Source organism: Bison bison, unplaced genomic scaffold (genome assembly GCF_000754665.1).
Source record: "Bison bison bison isolate TAMUID 2011002044 unplaced genomic scaffold, Bison_UMD1.0 scf7180017864373, whole genome shotgun sequence".
Classification (NCBI taxonomy): domain Eukaryota; kingdom Metazoa; phylum Chordata; class Mammalia; order Artiodactyla; family Bovidae; genus Bison; species Bison bison.
The window spans coordinates 4,468,756-4,494,973 of record NW_011494945.1 but is presented as its reverse complement, the minus strand read 5'-3'; the positions used below and the strand labels follow the sequence as shown (position 1 = coordinate 4,494,973).

At 36.8% G+C, this 26,218-nt stretch overlaps 1 protein-coding gene across 5 annotated transcripts in view; it reads right to left on the bottom strand.

Annotated features, from left to right (window-relative positions):
- Window positions 1-26,218, bottom strand: part of REV3L (REV3-like, polymerase (DNA directed), zeta, catalytic subunit) — a 178,271-nt gene that overhangs the window by 99,632 nt on the left and 52,421 nt on the right. For all 5 annotated transcript variants that reach the window (XM_010856597.1, XM_010856599.1, XM_010856598.1 and 2 more), the window contains 4 exons: window positions 16,958-17,147; window positions 11,128-11,202; window positions 7,603-7,763; window positions 199-298 (listed from right to left, as the gene is read on the bottom strand). In XM_010856597.1, the coding sequence (XP_010854899.1) occupies window positions 199-298; window positions 7,603-7,763; window positions 11,128-11,202; window positions 16,958-17,147 (526 nt within the window). The remainder of the gene's footprint in view (window positions 1-198; window positions 299-7,602; window positions 7,764-11,127; window positions 11,203-16,957; window positions 17,148-26,218) is intronic.

Genomic DNA, 26,218 nt, shown 5'->3' with positions numbered 1-26,218 from the left:
AACTAGGTATATTTTCAACCTATTTTCACAGTTTATTTTTGAAATCTATAATCCATGTAACATACTAATGTTGAGATTTGCTTTTTTGATAAACTTACAAAGAAACAATTTTAAAATTAAATTATGCTAACCACTGATTTCTGAATAGAGTAGGACATATGTAACTAAGTTTTCTTTTCCTTTACAACATTAACTAACCTTGGTATTTCGCCTTCTTCCCACCGAAATAAAGTACCAGTAAGGGAATTTTTTCCTGGTAGCCGATCCTTGCAAGACCCAGTCAGATGCAATGGATCACCTAGAAATAAAGGCAAAAGTGTTAAGTTCCACTTTTAACTTGCATATAATTACTCTTTAGGTAAATTAGTATACAAACCACATGACTAGTTCCTAAAACTGTATCCTAAAAATTCATAAACGTACTGGAATGCATTTGCCCAGTGGAGAGTAAGGATTCCAAATGGAGAGGGGGGAAAAGTATCTGCAATATATGGATATGAAAGAGAAATGGCCACAATACTTTCATACCAGAATAAAAGTATGATACATTTAAACACACCATAGTGATAGGTGTGCTTAAAACTTCATTTAAAAAAAAAAACAAGAATTTTTGTAGACTTTAATCTAAATTCCTAGGGTATTCTGTATGAGCCTCAACTAAAATTCTAGTGGAAACCAGGTTCCAGATAAAATTCAAAACATACTTTAAATACTAATCCTTGAATAAAAAGAAAACACATAATGCATTCCAAAAGTAATGGCAGTAACAGCGAGTGGAAAGCTGGGGCAAATGCAAATACAATTTGACCAGTAGTTGGAGAGAACTACGCTTTTGCTTAGTTATCCCAGATGCATAAACAGAGTCCAGGGGCCATGCTTTGGAAATGGTCTCTAAATGTTAGCAATCTTTTTGTGATCTCTTAAGAGGAATTTACATTTTCAGATAAACAAAGCTTGAATAAGGGCCAAAGAAAGAATCCCAACATAAAGTATTTTTTTAACTTCTCATTTTATATTGGAGGATATCTGATTAACAATTATGTGTGAGAAATACATTAAATTTGCAATCCTCTTCAACTAAATTTAATTCTTATTTGGTGAGCTTGATCACAAAATTATGTAATTAATTAGACTTACTATCTTTGCTGCTTTAACAAAACATGTATCAAACCATGTAAGTGGTTCCATCTACCTTCAGAAGTTTTTGAAGGCTTCGGTGTTATGCAACAAGACTATTTATATGAAATACTTTGTAAGTTGTAAATTACAAAACAGCTATTTTCTAATAAATGTATATGAATGAATAATCTACATGTTTACTAATTACCAAGTTACCTATCATAGTATTAAAAATCACACTTTACCTATACTTTTTGTATTATTTTATAAATGTATTTGTCATTCTTTTCAACTCTGGATGTTAAAAATGTAATATAAAGTCACGATGGAGAATAGTAAAAAATGCCTCTGATCTAAAAAATATTTACTCTAAGTACTTCTATATACTTCATCTTAATAATATTTCCATTTCACTTGACAACTGAATATATAACTGAATACTAAGACAAAATGGTATATGCATACATAATATTAAAATTTCTAAATATTTTTCACTTTTAAATTTACTTTCAAAAGACTATATTATAGACATTATCTTGTTTTACAAGATTAAAATATTAAGTTATGCATATTAACATATTTATAATAAGAAGTTTACTGTCCATTTAATATATCTGAGATAACATGATAAAATGTAATACAAAAAATAATTCACCTATTCTTTCCATTTCAGTATAATCTTTAATCTATTTTTTTTGAACAAAACAAAAACATGAAGGTTTATTTAACAATGATAAATTAAAACACAAATTTTATTTCATCATACTTGAAATCTCTTTTAATTTTCCCCAAAGAAATTTCATAAATTTCTGCCTTCTAGTTGTCCCTTCCAATACTCACCTAACTAAAATAAATGGCTTACATACATTTGCTAATTAAGACTCTTCTCATCTTTTTCACCTATTGGAAACAAACATTTGTAAAAAGGACATCCTTTTCCTATAAATACCTCCTACACATTCTCTAAAACATTTTCCATTCCTCAGTCCTTCTTGTACTCCCAGCTATATTTGACACTGATAACCAACCTGCTGTTCCCCCAATAACCTTTTTACTTTGGAAGAATTTTAGATACAGAAACATTACAAGGATAGTACGGTTTTTGAATACTGCTTATCACATCCTTCCCATTGTTAACATTTTACATTACCACAGTATATCTATCAAAGAAACTGACATAGGTACATTCCTATTAACTACTATGCACTTTATTTAAATTTCACCAGTTTACCCAATACTGTCCATTTTCTGTTTCAGGGATCTAAAGTAGGATACCTCACTGTAGTTAGTTACCATGTGTTCCTAGCCTCCTCTGCTCTATTTCTCCGTCTTTCCTCATTTTTCATGACCTCAACAGTCTCGATTACTGGTTAGGTAACCTACAGAATGTCCTCCAATCCAGGTTTGTCGATGTTTTTCTTATGACTAGATTGTTATTATGAGTTTTCGTGAAGAATGCCACAATGAGGTATTTTTATGAAGAATACCACGATGATCACATCATATGAGAGGGGACATGATATCCAAATAACACTATATCCAATGACTGGGACTGCTAACCATCAGTACTTGGTTAGGGTACATTTTTATGGATTTGATGACTGTAAAAAATCATACCACCATGCAAGTAACATGCAGAATAATTCATCCGAAAAGTTCCCCTATATATTTGTTTTGTAATCAATATTCCACTCTTCTCCAATTCTTGGCAACCACTAATATATTTTCCATTTCTATAGTTTCACCTTTACTAGAATGTTATATGAATAAAACCATACAATTTGTATATGTTCCTGGTTGCTCAGATGGTAAAAGCTGTCTGCAATGGAGGAGACCCAGGTTCAATCCCTGGGTGAGGAAGATCCCCTGGAGAAGGTAATAGCAACCCATTCCAGTATTCTTGCCTGGAGAATTCCATGCACAGAGGAGCCTGGTAAACTACAGTCCATGGAGTCACAAAGAGTCAGACACGACTAAGTGACTAACACATACGCATATACAACTTGTAGTCTTTTAGGTTTGGCTTTCACTTAGTAAATGAATTCAACTTTCATCAATGTTGTAGGAATCAATATTGTGATGTGTTTCACTGATAAACAGTATTTCACTGTATTGGTATATAATCATTTATCCATGGCCCCCACTAAGTGGACATCTTGGTTACTTTAGATTTTTAGCAATTATGAAATAAAGCCATTATAAACTTCTGCATACAGTTTTTGGGTGGACATAAGTTATTTTCTTCTTTGCATTGGGGTATAGCCAGTTGACAAACAATGTTGTGATAGTTTCAGGTGAACAGTGAAGGGACTCAGCCATACATATACATGTATCCATTCTCCCCTGAACTCCCCTCCCATCCAGGCTGCCACATAACATTTAGGTGGATATAAGTTTTAAATCACTGGGTAAACATATAGAAGTGTAATTGCTCGGTCCTCAATATGCCAGCAAATTTGGAAAACTCAGCAGTGGCCACAGGACTGGAAAAGGTCAGTTTTCATTCCAATCCCAAAGAAAGGCAATGCCAAACAATGCTCAAACTACCACACAATTGCACTCATCTCACACACTAGTAAAGTAATGCTCAAAATTCTCCAAGCCAGGCTCCAGCAATATGTGAACCGTGAACTTCCTCATGTTCAAGCTGTTTTTAGAAAAGGCAGAGGAACCAGAGATCAAATTGCCAACATCCGCTGGATCATGGAAAAAGCAAGAGAGTTTCAGAAAAACATCTATTTCTGCTTTATTGACTATGCCAAAGCCTTTGACTGTGTGGATCACAATAAACTGTGGAAAATTCTTCAAAAGATGGGAATACCAGACCACCTGATCTGCCTCTTGAGAAATTTGTATGCAGGTCAGGAAGCAACAGTTAGAACTGGACATGGAACAACAGACTGGTTCCAAATAGGAAAAGGAGTTCGTCAAGGCTGTATGTTGTCACCCTGTTTATTTAACTTATATGCAGAGTACATCATGAGAAACGCTGGGCTGGAAGAAACACAAACTGGAATCAAGATTGCCGGGACAATTATCAATAACCTCAGATATGCAGATGACACCACCCTTATGGCAGAAAGTGAAGAGGAACTCAAAAGCCTCTTGATGAAAGTGAAAGTGGAGAGTGAAAAAGTTGGCTTAAAGCTCAACATTCAGAAAACGAAGATCATGACATCCGGTCCCACCACTTCATGGGAAATAGATGGGGAAACAGTGGAAACAGTGTCAGACTTTATTTTTCTCGCCTCCAAAATCACTACAGATGGTGACTGCAGCCATGAAATTAAAAGACGCTTACTCCTTGGAAGGAAAGTTATGACCAACCTAGATAGCATACTGAAAAGCAGAGACATTACTTTGCCAACAAAGGTTCGTCTAGTCAAGGCTATGGTTTTTCCTGTGGTCATGTATGGATGTGAGAGTTGGACTGTGAAGAAGGCTGAGCGTCGAAGAATTGATGCTTTTGAACTGTGGTGTTGGAGAAGACTCTTCAGAGTCCCTTGGACTGCAGGGAGATCCAACCAGTCCATTCTGAAGGAGATCAGCCCTGGGATTTCTTTGGAAGGAATGCTGCTAAAGCTGAAACTCCAGTACTTTGGCCACCTCACGCAAAGAGTTGACTCATTGGAAAAGACTCTGATGCTGGGAGGGATTGGGGGCAGGAGGAGAAGGGGACGACAGAGGATGAGATGGCTGGATGGCATCACTGACTCGATGGACGTGAGTCTGAGTGAACTCCGGGAGTTGGTGATGGACAGGGAGGCCTGGCGTGCTGCGATTCATGGGGTCGCAAAGAGTCGGACACGACTGAGCGACTGATCTGATCTGATCTGATAGTAAGTCTATATTTTACATTACAAGAAATTGGCAAACTGTCTTCCAAAGTGACTGTACTATTTTGCCTTCCCAAAAGCAATTAATGACAGTTGATGTTCCCATTCTTACCAGCATTTGTTTATTGCTAGTTTTTGGATATTACCCATTCTAATAATGTGTAATGGTAGTTCTTTGTGGTTTTAATACGTATTTCCCTTGGCACCCCACTCCAGTACTCTCTTGCCTGGAAGATCCCATGGACGGAGGAGCCTGGAAGGCCGCAGTCCACGGGGTTGCTAAGAGTCGGACACGACTGAGCGACTTCACTTTCACTTTTCACTTTCATGCATTGGAGAAGGCAATGGCAACCCACTCCAGTACTCTTGCCTGGAAGATCGCATGGATGGAGGAGCCTGGTAGGCTGCAGTCCATGGGGTCGCTAAGAGTCGGACACGACTGAGCGACTTCACTTCACTTTCCCTTAATGATATATAATGTTGAGAATCATCTTTTCCTACATTTGCCATCCTTGTATCCTCTGTTGACATTTCTGTTCACGTCTTTTGGCCATTTTTAATGGGGCTGTTTGCTTTCCTATTACTGAGTTTTAAGAGTTCTTTATATATTCTTGGAGATGGAAATGTCAACCCACTCCAGTATTCTTGCCTGGAGAGTCCCATGGACAGAGAAGCCTTGTGGGCTACAGTCCATGGGGTTGCAGAGTCGGACATGACTGAGTGACTAACACTTTATATATTCTAGATATAAGTATTTTATCAGATGTATAATTTGAAAATATTCTCTCCCAGTCTGTGTCTTACCTTTTCATTTTTCTAATATTACTTTTTATAGAAAGTTTTTAACTTTGACAAAATCAACTTGTTAGGCAGATTTTCTCATTGTTTTCTTCTAGAAGTCTGATAATTTTACATTTAAGTCTGTGACCCATTTTAATTTTTACCCAGGGTATGGAATGTGTCTGAGCTCTTTTATTTTTTTATTATTTGTTTGTCTGTTTTTTTATCTACTTTTGGTTGCCTTGGGTCTTCTTTGCTGTGCCAGCTTTCTCTAGTTGCAGTGAAGGAGGGCTACTCTTCATTGTGGTGCATGGGCTTCTCATTGCACAGGCTCTAGGGCGTGTGGGCTTCAGTAGCTGTGGCTCACAGGCCTAACTGCTCCGTGGTATGTGGAATCTTCCTGGACCAGGGATCAAACCTGTGTTCCCTGTACTGGAAGGTGGATTCCTATCCACTGTACCACCAGGGAAGTCCTGGGCTCTTATTTTTATTTTCTGGTATATGGATACCCAATGACTCCACTACCTGAGGAAAATTTCTAGATTTGGCAGTCTTTTTTAGTCCCAGGAGACTCAAACTGGGCTGAAATGTCTCAAAGTGGTTCCACTTCCTACTTTGGGCATGTCTCTTTGAAACCCTCCCTCCCTCTGTGGAGGATTCCAACCTGTCCAGCAGGTCCTGAATTGCTGCTTTTAGTTCCCTCACCTAGTAAGGCAGTCTCAATGGAGGCAGCCAGGATTAGCAAAACCTCTCAGGGCAAAGGCTGTTTTCAGCACTCTGTTTCCTCTTTTGGCCAGTATTTCTTTATTGTTTGTAATCTTTGTGATACATTTAAGATTAAAAACACCAAAAAACCAAAAAAAGCTTACCTAGCTCTTAAATTAGTTTTTATGAGAAGGTTGATCCTATTAACCTCATCATTCCAAGGAAAAAAATCCTCCCTGGTTACTTTTCAGAGCACAGCTTGGGTATGGCCGAAGAAGTGCAAGGAGTTAAGCCAAAAAAGAACAGCGGGTAAACAACAAGAGAAAAAAATGCGAACTTTTGGTTTTAAAAGTTTGGCAATGAAAGAAAAGGAAAAAATCATAACAGAAAGGACCATAGAATTGCAGGACAATTGCTGGTTTTATTTTATCTTAAGTAGAAGAGAAAGAATTCAGCCAGAATAAAATGTAAAAGATGCTAGAGTATTTTAACCAGAAATTCTATTCCTAGGTATATGCCCAAGAGAAATGAAAACATATGGCTATATGAATATTTGTACATGAATGTTCATAGCAGCATTGTTCATAATAGCCAAAAGAAGGAAACCCAGACATCTGTCATTGATGAATCAGTAAATGATGTAGTATATTCACACAACAGAGTATTAGCTGGCCATAAAAAGGAATGAAATACTGATACATGCTATGACATGGATGAACTCTGAAAACATTAGGCTAAGTGAAACAAACATATGATTCCATTTAAATGAGATGTGCAGCATGGGCAGACATAGAGACAGAAGGGAGATCAACCGTTGCTAAGAGGTGAAGGCATGGGAGGACTGCGGGAGATTGTTACAAGACTACGGGGCTTCTTTAGAGGTGCTGAAAAATGTTCTATATTTGACTCTGGTGATGGATGCACAACTCTGAATATATTAAAAACCAGAGCTGTCCATTTTAAATGAGAGAATTGTAAGGAATAAAGGTGTTACCAAAAAAAACTGAGATTCTTTTCCTGATAAACTATAAGATATTTTTGCATATTTCTTTCTATTCCTTATCCACTCAGCACTTACTTTTAAGTACATATTATTTTATAAATCATCAATTACATAATACTTGTTTAAAGCTTTAATTTGAACTTGTGAAATTAACCTTACTTTTCCTCCTTGCTTTTCGGAACTTGACAGCAGCCAGATTTATTAAATTCATTCCATACAGATTGTAGTCAATGAAGAGCTGTAGGAGGTAGGGAATATGCGCTTCATGAGGCTGATAAAATTTATTCATTATGGCTCCACTTTGCAAAAGTTCACATATCCTAAGTTAGAAGAAAAAGTTATACCATAAAATTATGTTTCCTAAAATGTTAAGTGAAATAATGGTTATACAAATATAGAGAACAAACATATTACTCTACAACACAAAATTTTCATTTCAGTTTTACTCAAAATTTATTTTTTTTGGCAACTGAAAGTTTAAATCAAGTTTTAAAGTAAGCTGCAAGCTCTGAAAGAAAATGAGAAAAAATGTCTTAAATGAATATTTTGACTTCTAAAACCAATTTAATGCTAACTATACTGAAAAAGCTAACATGTCCGAAAAAAGGCTTTTTAAAAAATCCAGGAAAAAATTTTGAAAAGATTATACAACAATTCTAAAAGAGGACATATGATTCAATCAACCACACAGAGATGTTACCACTTTTGTTATTTTTCTTCTCTGAGTAATTTGTCCTTCATATTGGGGGGGTACAAACAATAGGCAATTATAAATAACGTAAAGTACTATGCGGGGGAAGTATATAAAACATCTAGAAGGGACAATAAACAGACTGTAGTTTCTGCATAGCCTTCTTGGAGAGACGTCTCTAAGCAGAACAATGAACTAGAAATACTTTTTCTCAGACGAGAAGGAGCATTTCATCCAAATAAAACTGAATATGTCAAGGGTCACAAGAAAACGTGGTTATTTGGGAACTAAAACCACTGAGTGAGGCTTAGTGACAGAGGCTATGGTGGTGGTGGTGGGAGAGTAGAGAGGTAATGAGAAGTCAGATCATGCAGAGCCTACTAACGTATTTGAAGAGGTGGTAGAATTTACCTGTCAAGTGAAGAGAACAGGAAAACTGAAATGACCAGGTTAGCTAAAGAAAGAAAAACACTAGAGACAGAGAGTGAGAGGGTACTGTGGAAAAACTAAGATGATGGCAGCTTTAACAAGCATCAAGGAAATGTATTGATTCAGGAAGCATATGAGGAATAAAATGGTCAGGCCTTGATGACTGACTAGATGCGGGGGGTGAGATAGAATATACGTTGAGGATAATGCCTAGGTTAAGCAGCAAATTGGTGGTGCTGCATTTATTGAAACAGAACAGATTGGAAGAAAATAGGTTTATTTGTGGATTTTTATTTGGAGAAGGAACAAAGACAAACTTGGTTTTAGACAAACTGGAGTTGACTGGTTTTAGACAAACTGGAGGTATACTGGAATGTTCAGGTAAATATTAGAGAAGATGAGGTTAAGGATAATTTTATTAATAGACGAGAGACAGCAAACATATTTTGAGGCACTGTGTATTAGGCACAACTGGTGTCTAAACTCAGGTGCTCTAAATGCTTAATCTCAAGTAATACTCACTACAAAACTATGGTAACTACTGTTATCTCCATTTTATAAACAGAGAAGTTGAGTCTTAGATCAAAAACTTACCCCAAATCACACAAACAAAAAATGGAAGAGCTAAAATTCAACTCCAATTTTTTCTGACTTAAGATCTCTTAACTATAGTGCTATTCTATTTATCCAGTAGATGGTGTGATACACTGATCAGGAGCTCTGAAGGAAAATTTAAGCTACTGATATATATTTGGAAGCCAAATACTTATAGATTAAAACAAAAATGATGGAAGTTTGTAAGACCGTAAAGTGAGGGGAACACATATAGAGAAAAAGATAAATGCCCAAGACAAAAGTCCAAGGACCAACCACACATATGTTAAAAGAGGAACCAACAAAATGGCATAAATATGAATGACCAGACAGGTATGAGGAAAACTAGAAAAATGTTTACATCAAAGCAACCTTATTTTAAGGTAGTGTAAGCACTGATGGACATGAGGTCAAAAGGTAAGAGGTGTTAATTGGATTTAACAACACTGAGGTAGTTAATTAAGGAAAGCAATTTGAGTGGAACCCCTGAATTGGAGAGCAGAATTGGAATTAAGTTAAAGAGCAAACGGGAGATAAGATACTGGACACACAAAGTATAGCTAAATTCTTCCAGGAGAATAGCTGTGAGTATAAATGTCTTTGAGTATGAATGTGTGTATGTGTAAAATTAAGTCTTATTGTTGTTTAAATGGTGTGGAAAGGGAGAGGGGATAACTGATAGATGAAAGGAAAGGCTCAAAGGGAGTGGATCGTGAGCTTTAAAGGTAGGGGTAAATCTCTCCTGCTCTAATAGGCAGTGAAAAGTAGAGAACAGCTGTGAATAGATTTTAAGAATCTCTGACAGAAATTTAAGAGAGTTGTATTCCAATGGTTCTCAAGTTTTTTAGCCCCAGGACTCCTTTTCATTCTTAAAAATTACTGCTAGCATCAAAAAGCTTTTGTTTATGTGGTTCATATCCATTGATATTTACCAAATCAAGTTAAAACAGAAAATTTTAAGAGACTCATTTATTAATTTAAGAATAACAATAAACCCAAGCTATGTTAACATAAATAACATTGTTTTATTTTTTAAAAAATCTATATTTTTCAAAACAAAAACAATTTAGTGAGAAAAAGGAATTATTTTACATCTTTGCAAATCTCTGTTTTAATAGAAGACAGCTGGATGCTCATGTCTGCTTCAGCTCAGAAATACTGTTGCATTGAAACATACAAAAAACCAGCCATACACAGATACATAATTGAAAACAGGAAAAGTACCTGAATAGCCTTTTCAGGTAAATGTTGATCTTTGTTATTATTACATGGACATGCAATGGGGGTGGTGGTTTCTTAAAGTTTAGCACCAATGCGGAAACCATATCAATGAACTTTTTGTACTCAGTTACATTAAAATCTATTGGTCTACCTAACACTTTATTTTAACTCATGCATAATCTTCTAATGTCTTGCCCTCGTCATTTGGAAAATACACATTCACTAAGTTATATAAATCTTCTAAATGGTAATATATTTCATTAAACAATATGGAAAAATGTTAGTATCATCACCTATCTCATTAGGAAGAAAAAGGTACTGAAAAGAGGTTAAGTAGAAACCTTTCACAGTAGAAAGCTCTCCCACAATGGCCTCACTCTCACACATTTCTCCTTGCTTTGAAACTAAAGAACAAATTTCTCTTGGTATTGAACATACGGTCTGGCTAACAAGGTACTACAATTATACAAGGCAGTCAATAATCCCTCTATCAACTTCTACAAACTCTCTAAATTTAAGGCAGAAAAGAATCAGTTAAGGGGTATAAAACAAGGTCCCTTACCCTTAAAATATCCTTCCTAGAGTCCAAGCTATGGATCTCTCTCTCTTTACTCATATATGTACATATGTATAATACATATCTTTAATAATGCTACAAACTATACAGGCCTTTCTTCTAGATTTTTCTTTTTATTATTAAAATTCTTGAGTGATAGGTGTTCACATTTTTATTTCACTTATCTTTTTACCTTTTCACCATTGCAGGATTGTAAAGATAGATCTTCATAAAGTGTCTTTCCTTCTCATGATAACCATAAAAAGGCCTGAAATACAAGAAATAGATATTTCAATTTATTTTCATCAGAGATGAAATAATGCAACTTATTGCCCTAATTGGACTCAGCTGGCCTAACTACTTACATTGAACATTATCAACCACCTCCCCCAAAAACACAAAACAAAAAACCTCCAAGACTTTTTAATTAAACCTACCACAATGTCATATTTCATGACACATGAAATCTTAATTCTTTTAAAACTACCACTTTATTTAAAAAACCTGGGGATAAAAAGGAATAGCAAACTATTTATACTTTAATTTCAACCATCATGGCTCCATTAAAAAGTGGCTCTACTCAGGCAATGCATGGGAAAGAGAGACCTTCCTTCTCACACTTTCCCCCATTTTTTTTCTGTCAGAAACTAAAGCTCTTTATCAACAAAATTCTTTAACTGACAAAGGATACAAATTGCATTTGTATCTCTTCTCCTTATTTGTCTCTATTAATTTGAACATCAAAATTAATTTTACAAGTTCACTAAGGAGAGACAATTTACCTGTTATATATATGTACATATGTGTGTGTGTATAAAACACACACCCAAATCAAATGAAACTGTGAAAACTGTGCAGACAGAATTTAAGAGATTGAAAAGATCATGGCCTTACTAATAACCTATTTATATTGAGGCTGGGTTCAATTCAGGGTATCAGTCAGCAGCAGTAGGCAAAGAGAGAAGCAAAAATCTGTATGATAGAAGGAGAAACAAGTCCTGCAAGAAGGAATAAGTTATCTATCATGTTATATTATTTCAGGAGGATCTGAAACTCTAAAACAGACTACCATTTTCAAAGATTATATAATCAGAAACAATATGTAAACAGGTCTGAATTTATAAGCAAAATAAAAAGTATTTGTCTGGAGTTTGTCTATAAGTAAGTAGTTGGTTGAATCTTTAGGTGGATAAACTCAGTTTCTTTTCATCAAAAAAAAAATGTATTTTCCCCTTATGATGGGCACTAGCTAAGAGTCGGGCACGTCTAAGCGATTTCACTTTCACTTTTCACTTTCACTCATTGGAGAAGGCAATGGCAACCCACTCCAGTATTCTTGCCTGGAGAATCCCAGGGACAGAGGAGCCTAGTGGGCTGCTGTCTATGGGGTCCCACAGAGTCGGACATGACTGAAGCGACTTAGCAGCAGCAGATAGAACTTACCCTCATTAGAATACCATTTTCTCTCTGTCACGTCTGATAGTGTAGTAGGCCTCAAGTATAGAAGTAAGTTGGCAACACAGTCATTTGAGGCATATTTAAATAACTTTAAAAAAATAAGCTATTCTAAGCCTTTAGGTCAGAATCATCTGTACATTTTCTGTAAAGCAATTTCTACTAAAAAGAAAAAGTCCTAAAAGTTCTTTGTCTCATTCTTGCCACTCACTCCAATCTTATCTCATACCCATTCACCCTTTTCCCTCCAGCCATTCCAAACATTTCAACCCTTCTAACGATTCATTTTCAAGTAACTTGCCATTCCCTCTGCCTGGAAAGTTCTGCCCTGAACCATTGCATGGCTTACTTTCAATCTGCAGTCAGGCCTCTGCTTAAACTCACCTCCTCTGAAAGGCCTGCACTGACCCTCATTCCCTATCCCCGACCCTTTACCCCCTCTTCAAAAAAAAAAAATAATAACACCACTTCCTCTCCACCCCATTTTTGTTGCTATGAAGGGTGAAAGATACATTATATGAATGATCTCATTCTCTTTCACTGGCAAAATTCAAGACTTTATTCCTCCTGCTTTGGTATTTTTCATACACATAAATATAGCTCTTTGTCTAAAGATATAGGGGTTACACTTTTAGCCAGGTAAATGGAAATGAAGACACTTAAATGTGCACTGGTGTGACCCATGTTATCCTTGTTTTTGCTCAAGATTTTTAGGTTTTTACAGTTAGAACCTTATAAATTTCAATAGCTGAATACAAGACTATCAAATTTCTATAATTCTTTGTAAATCTAGGATTCTGCTTTTCTATGTATTCTGCCTCAAAATATAGCCTGGACATTCTATAAACTCAGTTTTCTGCTTCTTCTAGCCAAGAGAGTCTCTGTATAATTTAACCTGGAATCCTTACTTTCTACTGTTGACTTTACTTGATTTTGCCGAAACAATTTCTCAACCGGGAGACTCTCTGGAAGAAAGTAGAATGGAGCAGAGTCTAAGGTAAATATGTTTATACTTAAGTCTAAGGTAGATATGTTTATACTTAAAAAGTTGCACCTGATAATTGGAGTTAGTTTTTTAATATAATGATGAGAAGGAAAATGATAGTTTAAAAAACTTAATTTAGATGGACTAAGAATCTTTTTATAGACTATTTTCTAGACTCATGGTAGCTAAGTGGCAGGGAACCCCTGAAATGAGCCTAAGGTCATGGTCCTTCCTCTCTCTTAACCTAGCTTCAGGATAATGCACAGTCTAGGAAGACTGGAATTAAGTTTGTACAAATTTTAATTAGACAGCTAGATGCAACTTTGTCTACCTTAAATAAGTACACAATACTGAAGGAGTAAAGGACTCATGGAAGCTACAATGGACGGTACGGGAAAAGGGGAAAAGGGACCTATATAATTAAAAAAAACCAAAATATTAGAACAGGAGGAAAAAGAGAATGGCAGTCATAAATTAGACTAAATAGCTCACCTTTGCCTCCAGGTTTCTAGATTTCTATCAACTGCTCTTAAAAATATGGCTATGCTTTTAACAAATGCCCATCAAAAATACAAAAAGGTTGGTGACTCATTATTTGTTCCACTAGGTTGTTTGGAGATTCAACTTTGAAATGAGAATACGTATAGGAAAGTCCTCAGAAATCATTAAACATAAAAAATGTAGAACATAAAGCTGATGATTATCTTTAACCTAACTGTTGCTATCATAGGATGGGTGTGAACTTTCACATGATTCATTCATTCTATCAAATAGTTATTGAGCCTTCTCTACTAAGTGCTCAACACCATACAAGGTGTAAGGGATATAATGATGGACAGACAAACATGGTCTTTTTTCTCATGAAACTTACGTGCTGGTGTGAGAAAAGCATAAGAACTAATAAACAAAAAATTAAAATAACTGGAAACTACAGTAAGTACTCCCTGGAAAAGGAAATGGCAGCCCACTCCAGTGTTCTTGCCTGACCCCATGGGCAGAGAAGCCTGGAGGGCTACAGTCACGGGGTCACAAAAGAGTAGGATAGGACTTAGTGACTAAACAACAAGAACAACAGTGAAGTACAAAAGGAAACAAAGAATGGGCTAAAGATACAAAACAAAAACATCAACCTATTTTTAAGAAGGGAAGTCAGAAAACTTCTCTGGAGAGGTGAAGGATTTGAAGTTCTGGGGAAGGGCAGAGCACTCAAGGAAAGAAAACTGCGTGTGCAAGAGCTCAGTATATCAGAGAAACTGTAAGAAGTCCAGTGTTTCTGGATAGAATAGAAACAGGTGTCAGGCTAGGCAGATGTCAGGCGTCAGATCAGGCAGGCGTCAGATCACATAGGCTGTGGTTAGAAGCCTAAATTTTATTCTATAAACAATATGAAGACACTCAAGGATTTTAAATGATTTTAAAAGGACTCAATTTACATTATAAAAAGAGTACTTCTGTAGCTCTGAGGTGAGATAAGAACAGAAGAAAATTCAATTAAAAGGACACTGGTAGTCCAGAGGAAAACCTGGATTCAGGTGGACGTAGACAGATTTAAGATGGATTTCACAGAGATATATTCAACTCATATATTCCAGTATGAGCTCCAAACTTTCCTGCCAGCCTGCTCTATCTGCACCAACTCAAAGTTTCGTAGCCATCCTTGATTCTTCTCACAAACCTCATCCAATCAGAGAACAAATCTCGAGGATTCAACTCTCAGAATAGATCTAGAAGCTGACCAGTTCTCACTACTCCCCTGCTACTACCCATGTTCAAACGTTCATATTTTCTCACCCAGATTAATGAAACAGTCCTAATGCTCTCCCTATTCAACTCTTGTGCTCCTACAATCTAGTCTTTACACAGGCTAAAGTAAACCTTTCAAAGTTAGATCATGGCTGCTCAAAACCACGTAATAGCTCAGAATAGAAACCAAAGTCTTTAGAATAGCCTACTTCAATGGTTCTCAAACTTGAATACGCATCAGAATCAGCAGAAAGGCTCACAAATTTCTGACCCCACAACTAGAGTATATGATTCATCAGGTCTGGGATCAGAGCAAAGAATGTATTTTTACTAAGTTCTCAAGTGTGTTTGGCAACCCACTCCAGTACTCTTGCCTGGAAAAGCCCATAGATGGAGGAGCCTGGTCGGCTGCAGTCCATGGGGTAGCTACGAGTCGGACATGACTGAGCGACTTCCCTTTCACTTTTCACTTTCATGCATTGGAGAAGGAAATGGCAACCCACTCCAGTATTCTTGCCTGGAGAATCCCAGGGACGGGGGAGCCTGGTGGGTTGCTGTCTCTGGGGTCGCACAGAGTCAGACACGACTGAAGCGACTTAGCAGCAGTGGCAGCAAGTGTGTTAGTCTGAAGTCCTTCAAGAAGTTCCAAGTCAAAATGAGCAAGAAATTAGTGGAAACACCTGTGAAAGAGTATGAGGTAGCCCTCACGAAGGAGAGGGAAAGCCACCAGACTTAGATACAGGTCCTATCTAAGTGAAGGAGAGAGAGAGGGAAGATGAGTGGAAGTGTCTTCTATAGCAACGTGATTCTAGTGAAAGTTCAGAAAGGCTGCCTGAAGGTCCCCAAGTGTCTCCCACAAACAGGCTGTCTTAGTATTCTTACAGTGCTTAGCCACTGGGTGGGAGAAGCCTGTGAAAAAATGGCTTCAGCTTACATAGGATGATAAATGGATTTCAGTGCAGTAGCTGGGGCCATTGTTCAATTATGTTCCTTGTATTTGGAGATCCGATAGTGCATTCTCATGGTGTCAAACCAGATAAAACTGATCATGGTGATCTACTGGCCAGCATGATCTCCATCCTCTTATATCTCGCTAATCTCATTTTGTCCACTCTCCTTTCCCTCTGCTCCAGCCACCTGGTCTCCATTTTGTCCACTCTCCTTTCCCTCTGCTCCAGCCACCTGGTCTCCATTTTGTCCCACCCCCAACCTTCAAGTCTTTGCTCAAATCTCATGTACCATGTCAATGACACCTTCCTTGATTACCCTATACAAAACTGCAGCCAGTCTACTTCTCTAACCCACACTAATGATCCTTCTTACCCTGTTCTACATATTTTATTGTATAGCACTATCTATCATGTAATAAATCAATAAATTTATTTCATGTTGTATTCATCGGTTATTTTCCATTGGTTTTGCATTACTACAATGTCACTTCCACAGGGACAAGGATCTTTGTTTTGCTCACCAGTATATCCCAAGCACCTAGAAGAGTGCCTGGCACATAAAAGGTGCTCAATAAATAGTTGATGAATGAATTACATGAATTTCTACATGAATGTAGAAATGATGAATTTCTACAGTTCTAGGAAGCAGAGAAATGGAAAAAGTTAAAAATCACTGTTAACCATTTATTTTTCATTGCAATAAAAATTGATTTTAAAAGCTTATAGTATATATATAGTATATATAAAGAAATTTCATCCCAGTTCCATTAGATTAGAATTAAAGGAAAAATGAACAGAGTATATCTGGATTGGATATATTTTCTTTTAACTGGAATAACAATATAAATACAAAGAAATAGAAATTTAAAAAGATGTTATCATATACTTACATTCCTGATACTAATGACACCTTGAACACGTGCTGAGCAGTGGAAGATGGATTGCCTAAAGCCACATTAAGTGCTCTGTCGATACTGAATGCCATCTGAGACAGATAGCTTTCTGGCTGCTGTCCATAACCATCATATGGCACATAGAGGTAAGGAAAGATGCCATGCAGATGAAGACATGTCTTCTGACCTAAAATGTAACACATTGTAAAGTTTAGACTGGAGATGCATTTTAAAACCTTAACATTATAAAGCTCAGAATACAAGTCACTTAAATGGTCTAATGACAGCCCAGCTTATCTGAGGGAAGGGCTGAAGAAACTAACCCATAGTTAAGGCCACCTGTATTGACTATATCTTGCAACAGAACATTTAGAAGTGTTTTATAAATATAAGCATTAGAGAATGATTTAAATAGTAGTTTTGGTGATAATATGTTGGAATACTTCATCTTCACAATCTAACTACTTTTATGTACTTCACCAAACTGCCCTGTAATACCACATAACACAGTGTTATGAAGCGTACAAAAATTTAGTGAAAGTTTACTAAATAAATCAGTTAATGTCTATCTTCACATTCCAGTGGGCGGAATTTTGCTATGGAGAGGAGGTAGTTGGGAAGGGCAAAAATGAAATTCTACTGTTAAGGGAAAAAAATCAAAACAGACAAAAACAAAAGACAATCCCTACATATCAATTGTCTGTAATGGACTTCTGGATATCTAAATTGCACATTTGGTGAAGTGGGACAGGGAAGACACAATGAGGGGAAAAAACAAGCATGCACATTTTCCAGGAAGTCATCACATTAGGCAAGGTGCAGAAAGGGTAAATGGTGCTGATCTGCCAACAGACAATCCCATACAGCCATGACAACCTGAGTGAGAACCCACTAAAGAAAGTGCTACAGAAACAGTAATGTGTCCACAGCAAGGTTAAGTAACAAAAGCAGATGCACTATTACTCTCACGAAACTGGCAGGGCTGTATAAAAGCGGTTCCTGTCCTCAGAACATTGTCCCTCGTTCCCCTTGGGCATGTGCCATTTGTCTGATACAAACACAGAGGAAAACAGCAGTGACAGAAGAACACACCCATTTTCTCATTCTGTCACTATCATTGCACTGCCCTGCCAACACCCTCCTAAGGCTTCTCCCCAACCTCTCATCCCACTCTTGTTTCCTGGCTTTTTCTTTCTTCAGAAAAGTTTTTGTTTGATCACTATTTCCTATTTATAATTTAGAGTGATTTACATAAAACAAATACATAAAAAAGAGTTTCATGTTCTGTTGATATTTTGTATTTATACTTTTTCTAGTGAATAATATCAGCTTGTCTTATTTTTAAGGGACAGCTGTAACAGAATTAACAAATAAATCTGGAATAGTTATAAAGTGTAACAAAACTGCAACGGTCACATAATGGAATAAGATCTATGCCCTCCTCAGTACAGTATTCAGATTTGAGCTACTAACTTTGACATTTTCGAAGAATTATAAATTCTGTTGCTGTTAGACCAATTTCAATTTCTAATTTTATGTTACATAATTTCAAAGAAATAAAAAAAACTCTTTCATTTAAAAGCAAATTCTTTATTCTGTTTCATTCTAAATACAACACAATCAAAGTGAAAGTGAAGTCACTCAGTCATGTCTGACTCTTTGTGACCCCACGGTCTATAGCCTACCAGGCTTCTCCGTCCATGGAATTTTCCAAGCAAGAATACTGGAGTGGGCTGCCATTTCCTTCTCCAGGGGATCTTCCTGACCCAGGGATCAAACCCGGATCTCCTAGCATTGCAGACAAGTCTTAACTGTCTGAGTCACCATGCAGCATGATATTATTTTCTAAATATTGCAGCTTTTAATTCTTTAAATAGAAAAAAACTCATTGAAATAATGAATGAGTCTTAAAAAATATATTTATCAATTTACTGATGATCTATTTTAATGTTTTTTGAACATCTCATGAAAAAAGGTTATAACCATTATAACTTCTGGATATAAACCACAGTTTGGTTAAAAGTAACTGACATGCTAAACCACCGAGTGCTCCAGGGAGGTGAGGAGACAGAATTGCATTCCCTTTTTAAGTTGACAAATAAAATCTAAGACCAGTGATTACAGAATTACTAGCATATTTTACAAGTAATACTGTTAAGCTTTAATTTTAATCAATATCTTAATAATGGAAATTTAGATACATTTTATAAGAAATAATTATAAAATTTCATTTCTAAGTTTCCTGATAGGCAGGATGTTTACAAAGTTCATTTAAACATTTAAAATATCCTCTTTTCATATCTCCTGTGGAGTAGGGGCCAGAGAAATGATCTTTCTATTTATAGGTTTTGGAACTATAAAAATCCATGGTGTATGATTTAGGTAAAAAACAGAAATGATCTATTCAGTAGGCAATGGACATCAAGTGCTTTACATGCATTTGTTTCTAAAACTTAGAACAACCTTGCAAGTGCCACAAAGGTTAACTTTAGTAAAATAACATACCTATTAGGTAACTGAATCAAGATTTAAAATCAGATCAACAAAATTTAAAACCAATGCTCTTTCCATTTAACCATTCTGGTTCAATATATTTTTTTTTAATTAATAACTGGCTTCCTTAATTCTTAATTCCTCAGTTTTTATTTTGTTCTATTAACACCTGTTTCTTTATCTGACTCTCCCATCTGACTGCAAACTCTCTGGGACCTGATGCTGTGTTTCAATGATCATAAAACCCCCAGGATCCAACACAAAACATATGTGTTTAATAGACATTTATTAAATGAATGCAAGAGCTTCCAGCAAAACAGAATAGTTGCTTAAGGAGAAGGAATGGTGTGAAAGCCTAGAACATCTGAAAAAACATATCTGTGAAAACAGAGGGACTCAGATACAACTAAGGCACCACCACCCTGAAGGATCCTAAGTCCCACTCAAAGCTGTAGTCACTACATCAAAACAGATGCACCTCCGTCTAGCTCTACAGCAGCGAGAGATGGCTCAGTGCTTTACTTACCACCCCTTCTCAAGAAGAATCTCCTGAAGAGCAACCACAGCATAAGGAATTCTTGGCAGAGCTGTAACAGCTCTAATACAGAATAAGTGTCACAGAAACAAGAGAAAATAAGACTCAAAAGTTAAAACAAAGAGAAATGTGTAAAAATGAATGAGTCAATGTCTTTTTGGCAACAGTATGTCTTTTATTACTGCAAAATTTGTAGCTCTGCTGTAGCACTGCTTGATATTGACAAGATACAGACTTTTTATTTATTTCCTTCCATTAGCTCTATCCTACACAAATGTGTGGGACCATATAGAGGAACAGCCCCTCAGATAAACTCGTCTGCCCTCACTCCCCTAAGGGTTAGACTCAGCTGTGAGGGAACACCCTAAAACCAGTGGTGTGAGCATTAGTGGCTTCTCCCTCATAGAAGCAGCCCAAGTAGCTGGTACTACAGACTCAGGTTTTTTCAACATCTCTTTAGTGGCCTAGTTAAGAGGAAGATTCTACTTCAGCCTCGAGGCATTTCTACTATACTCCAAAGACTTCCACACAAGATTCTCTTAATAATGTCTTTCTCAAATTAACAAAAGCTATGCTGCTTCAAAACCTTACTAAATGATTTGGGATTCTGGATATTAGCTATTTCCAGGTAACCTGGATCCAAAGAAAGAAAATATCCCTACTTTCTGAATGTTCCCTATTATTGTTATGTGAAACTGAATTAAAGCAACAAATTCAGTAGGAACAAGGACTTGTCATTGGGAGAATAAGCCTGTGTAAACAGGTTTCAAAAAATTTTCCACTGAACCTGTCACGGCATAACTTCTCACTTTTAAAGATACTATAGCAAAACTTTGTGGAATTGGCTGTTTTCCAATTATGTGAGAAGGGATTTTATAACTCAGGTAGGTGCTTCTGTAACAGCCAGTGTTTGGTGCTCTAAATCTAATCTCTCACAGAACTTAAAACTTCACTAAACATTAAGCCCTCTGTATTCCAATATTTCTTTTATTGTTCTCTCACATTTTCTTCTATATTTTAAGAGCCTAGATTTGGGATCTGAATTAACTGTGCTTCTAAAATCGTGTTAGTCTATCTGTAACAAAATGACTTCTGGGTTTGTAGATCCATTTTCAATAATAGAAAGACTAATGTGTCATTCCTCTTATTTGGGGGTCTGAAAATTTTTTTTTCTGTTAAGTGGGATACAGTACATATTTTAGGTTTTATGGGCTACACTGTCTCTGCTATAACTATGGAACTCCTGTTATCGTAGCCTGAAAGCAGTCACAGACAGTACTTAAATAAATGGCCATGGCTGTGTTGCAATAAAATTTCATTTACAACAGCGGACAAGCAGGATTTTGTCCATGGATAGTAATCCTTGCTCTGATTAGACTTCCCTGTCAACCAGAACAGGAAAATTTAACCGCCTCTTTTTTCCTTTTTTTCAAAACAAGCTGACTGGTACTCACAATCAAAACCATGCTGGCTTAAGAGTATCTTAGGAGGCTGATTAAGAAAAGCTCATTTTGAAATTTGCAAACCCCATCTCCCAAATCTCAATCTATACAAAATTTTAAATGAAACTCTATAGAGCTATGAAACAAACAAACAAAAAAAAACACTTGTTTATGTGAACAGAAAAATTTGTATTTATGAAATTTCTCTTATTTTCTTCCTCATGAAACATCTCTTAAGTTTTATATTATGATCATTCAATGTTTCCCTCCAGTCTTTCTTTGCCTCCATCACTCCATCTTTCTTTTCCTAGCCCCACAAAAACCACAAAATGAACCAAACAAAACTCCTAATAGTCACAGTTTAAAAGCAAGTGTTATATCACTTATTCTCATGAAAAAAAGCAGTCTTAAGGATATACTCTTAGCCTTAGAAATATTTTCCAGGATTTATGCTAAGGAAAAAAGTTAAGAATAAGATTTAGATATTAAGATGTTAAGACAGTATAATAATTGTAAAAAATGAAGATAATAAACATCTTCAAATAGGAGATTAAGTAATTATGGTTTATATGTATCACAGAACATATCTATGGCTCTCATACCAAATCCTGCTTGCCACCTGTTTTTGTAAGTAAAATTTTATTGGAATACACCACACCCATTTGGAATGGTCTATTCCAAATATAGGAGGAGCTGAATAATTATGACAAAGACCTTCTAGCCCTTAAAGCTTCAAATATATACTACGTGGTATAAAGTTTGCTAGCCTCAGTAATAGATGGTATTGATGTATTTCCTAGCAAAGAGAGATGCTTATGATATATCTATTTCTGGTGATATTCAGATTTATTTCAATTGTGAAACTATATATATTAAATCAGATAATGGATGATTTCATTTTTTTTCTTGTTGCTTATAAATAGTTTCTAAATATTATACAATTTGTGTAAAAGACAGGCAGGAAGGAAGAAGTCACCTACTTCTCAATGACCCAGAAATCAAAAACAAAATAATATAAAAATAAGTATAATCACGAACTTTATTATGGGCATATATATATATAACTTCCTATTGAACAGTTTCTCTTCACTTTCTCCTTTCATTTCTAAATAATGCTTTGGGGTTTCATATATATATTCATGGCAATGTATTTTTAAACTAACGCATAAAGGACTTCATTTAGAATCACTGGCTTTAAGTTAGTAATGCTGCATTACTAGCAGAGCTATATCCTTCAAACACCAGATGTTTCAAAGGGCTGTTTTACTTATAACATTTGCTGAATATATCTTTGTATTCTCAGTGCTCAAGATGGTTGGTTCCATCATTCGTGTATGTAGGCATAAATTTGCTATTCATCAAATAATTTGTGGAAGCCAATTGTTAAGTGCTAGGCCACAGGCTGCTCATAACCACAGTCTCTGATCTCATGGACCTGGCATTCTACTTGGAGATAAAGATGAGTAAACAGGCAATTATAGTATGGTAATTCTATATCTAGAGGTATGTAATACAGTTTGTAAGAATACAGGAAGGTTTCCCTGACGAAGCAACAAAAAGCAAAGGAGAAAGAATAGTGTGGTATGTAACTGAAAGTGAATAGGAGCATGACATCGTCCAGAATCAGGAAAAAGGACGGAGCAAGAAATGCAACGAAGAGAAGGGCAAAGTGTGTGTGTGTGTACACGTACATGCGCGCGTGTGTAGACTCTGTGACTTCTGTGGATTTGCATTTTATAATTTCCTTGTGGACACACTGTGAAGAAGGTCGGGACAGAATGGGACTATAACAGGAAGATCTGTTTAGGAGTCTACTGGAGTACTTCAGGCAAGAGATGTCAGTAGAGATGAAGAAAATTGAGTTCAAGAAGATTTAGGGCACAGAACTGAAAAGTAACTGACTCTAATATATGGAGGAAGGGTAAAAGAGAAAGAATAAAAAACGACCCACATTTTTGGTTTAGGCAACTAGAAACTGAGAAAGAAATAAAAATTGATTTATATTTTGAACTTAAGAAATTTTATGTGTCTATAGAAATTCCAAAGATTTACATTAAGCACAATTAGATACAGATGTGGAATTTAAGACAAAGATCTGGGCTACAGAAGACGACAGACTTGAGAGTCTGAGCAACAATCAGGTAAGAGTGCTCAGGGGCAATAAGACAGACAATAGAAGGGGTGTAGGCCAGAAACTTGAGGAATACTAACATTTAAGGGAGAAATAGAGGATTTTGATTTATGTGGGATGTGAGAGAATCAGTCCCTGAAAAGAAAAGAGCAGTAACAGTCAGTGAATAATTGAGAACGTAAGTATGTTAGCAGGCTTCCAGGTGGCTCAGTGGTAAAGAATCATTCTGCCATGCAGGAGATGCAGGTTCAATCCCTGAGTCAGGAAGATCCCGTGCAGAAGGAAATGGCAACCCACTTCAGTATTCTTGCCTGGGAAATCCCATGGACAGAGCAGCCTGGTGGGCTACAGTCCATGGTGTCACAAAAGAGTCGGACACAACTTAGTGATTAAACAACAATAAAGTATGTTAGCCATGGAACCAGAGTTCCAAGGGTCCAGTAGAAACATATAAGAGAAAAACAAGCAAAGAGAAGCTGCATAAGAGACTGGAAACAGAATGCTAATAAAAATACATAGCAACGGGAAGAAGTACATTCAGAACGGCAGAGGAAGTAATTATTCAAGAAGATATATGCACCCCAATATTCACAGCAGCATTTTTTATAATTTCCAAGATATGGAAGTAACCTAAGTGTTCATCAGCAGATGCACGGATAAAGAAGCTGTGTACATATGTATATACACACACACACACACACACACCCCAGAATACTACTTCGCCACAAAAAAAGAATGAAATTTTGCCATATGTAACAACATGGATGGATTTGGACGGTATTATGCTAAGTGATACTTATGCTGTGCAGCGCTGGAGTGGTGAGCCGCTGAGAGGAGATACCCCACGTGCAAGGTCAGGAGCACTGGCCGTGAGGAGATACCCCACGTCCAAGGTAAGGAGCAGCGGCTGCACTTTCCTGGAGCAGCTGTGAAGAGATATCCCACCTCCAAGGTAAGAGAAACCCCAGTAAGACAGTAGGCACTGAGAGAGGGCATCAGAGGGCAGACAGACTGAAACCACAATCACAGACAACAGGCCAATCTGATCACATGGACCACGGCCTTGTCTAACTCAGTGAAACTAGGCCATGCCGTGTGGGGCCACCCAAGATGGACGGGTCATGGTGGAGAGACCTGACAGAATGTGGTCCCCTAGAGAAGGGAATGGCAAACCACTTCAGTATTCTTGCCTTGAGAACCCCAAGAACAGTATGAAAAGGCAAAATTATAGGATACTGAAAGAGGAACTCCCCAGGTCAGTAAGGGCCCAATATGCTACTGGAGATCAGTAGAGAAATAACTCCAGAAAGAATGAAGGGACGGAGCCAAAGCAAAAACAACACCCAGTTGTGGATGTGACTGATAACAGAAGTAACATCCAATGCTGTAAAGAGCAATACCGCATAGGAACCTGGAATGTTAGGTCCATGAAACAAGGCAAATTGGAAATGGTCAAACAGATGGCGGCAAGAGTGAACATCAACATTCTAGGAATCAGTGAACTAAAATGGACAGGAACGGGTGAATTTAACTCAGATGACCATTATATCTACTACTGTGGGCAGGAATCCCTTAGAAGAAATGGAGTAGCCATCATGGTCAACAAGAGTCCAAAATGCAGTACTTGGATGCAGTCTCAAAAGCGAGAGAATTATCTCTAGTCATTTCCAAGGCAAACCATTCAGTATCAAGGTAATCCAAGTCTATTCTCTGACCAGTAACGCTGAAGAAGCTGAAGTTGGACAGTTCTAAGAAGATCTATAAGACCTTGTAGAACTAACACCCAAAAAAATGTTTTTCATTATAGGGGAAGTCCTTTACATTATACGGGACTGGAATGCAAAATTAGGAAGTCAAGAAACACCTGGAGTAACAGGCAAATTTGGCCTTGGAGTACAAAATGAAGCAGGTAAAACTCTTCAAGAGTTTTACCAAGAGAACACAGTGGTCATAGCAAACACCCTCTTCCAACTACACAAGAGAAGACTCTACACATGGACATCACCAGATGGCCAACACCAAAATCATATTGAGTATATTCTTTGCAGCCAAAGAAGCTCTATAAGGTCAGCACAAACAAGACCGGGAGCTGACTGTGGCTCAGATCATGAACTCCTTATTGCCAAATTCAGACTCAAATTGAAGAAAGTGGGCAAAACCACTAGACCATTCATGTATGACCTAAATCAAATCCCTTATGATTATACAGTGGAAGTGAGAAATAGATTTAAGGGACTAGATCTGATACACAGAGTGCCCAATGAACTATGGACGGAGGTTTGTGACACTGTACAGGAGACAGGGATCAAGACCATCCACGTGGAAAAGAAATGCAAAAAAGCAAAATGGCTGTCTGGGGAGGCCTTACAAATAGATGTGAAAAGAGAAGCAAAAAGCAAAGGAGAAAAGGAAAGATATAAGCATCTGAATGCAGAGTTCCAAAGAATAGCAAGAAGAGATAAGAAAGCGATCAATGCAAAGAAATAGAGAAAAACAACAGAATGGGAAAGACTAGAGATCTCTTCAAGAAAATTAGAGATACCAAAGGAACATTTCATGCAAAGATGGGCTCGATAAAGGACAGAAATGTTATGGACCTAACAGAAGCAGAAGATATTAAGAAGAGGGGGCAAGAATACACAGAAGAACTGTACAAA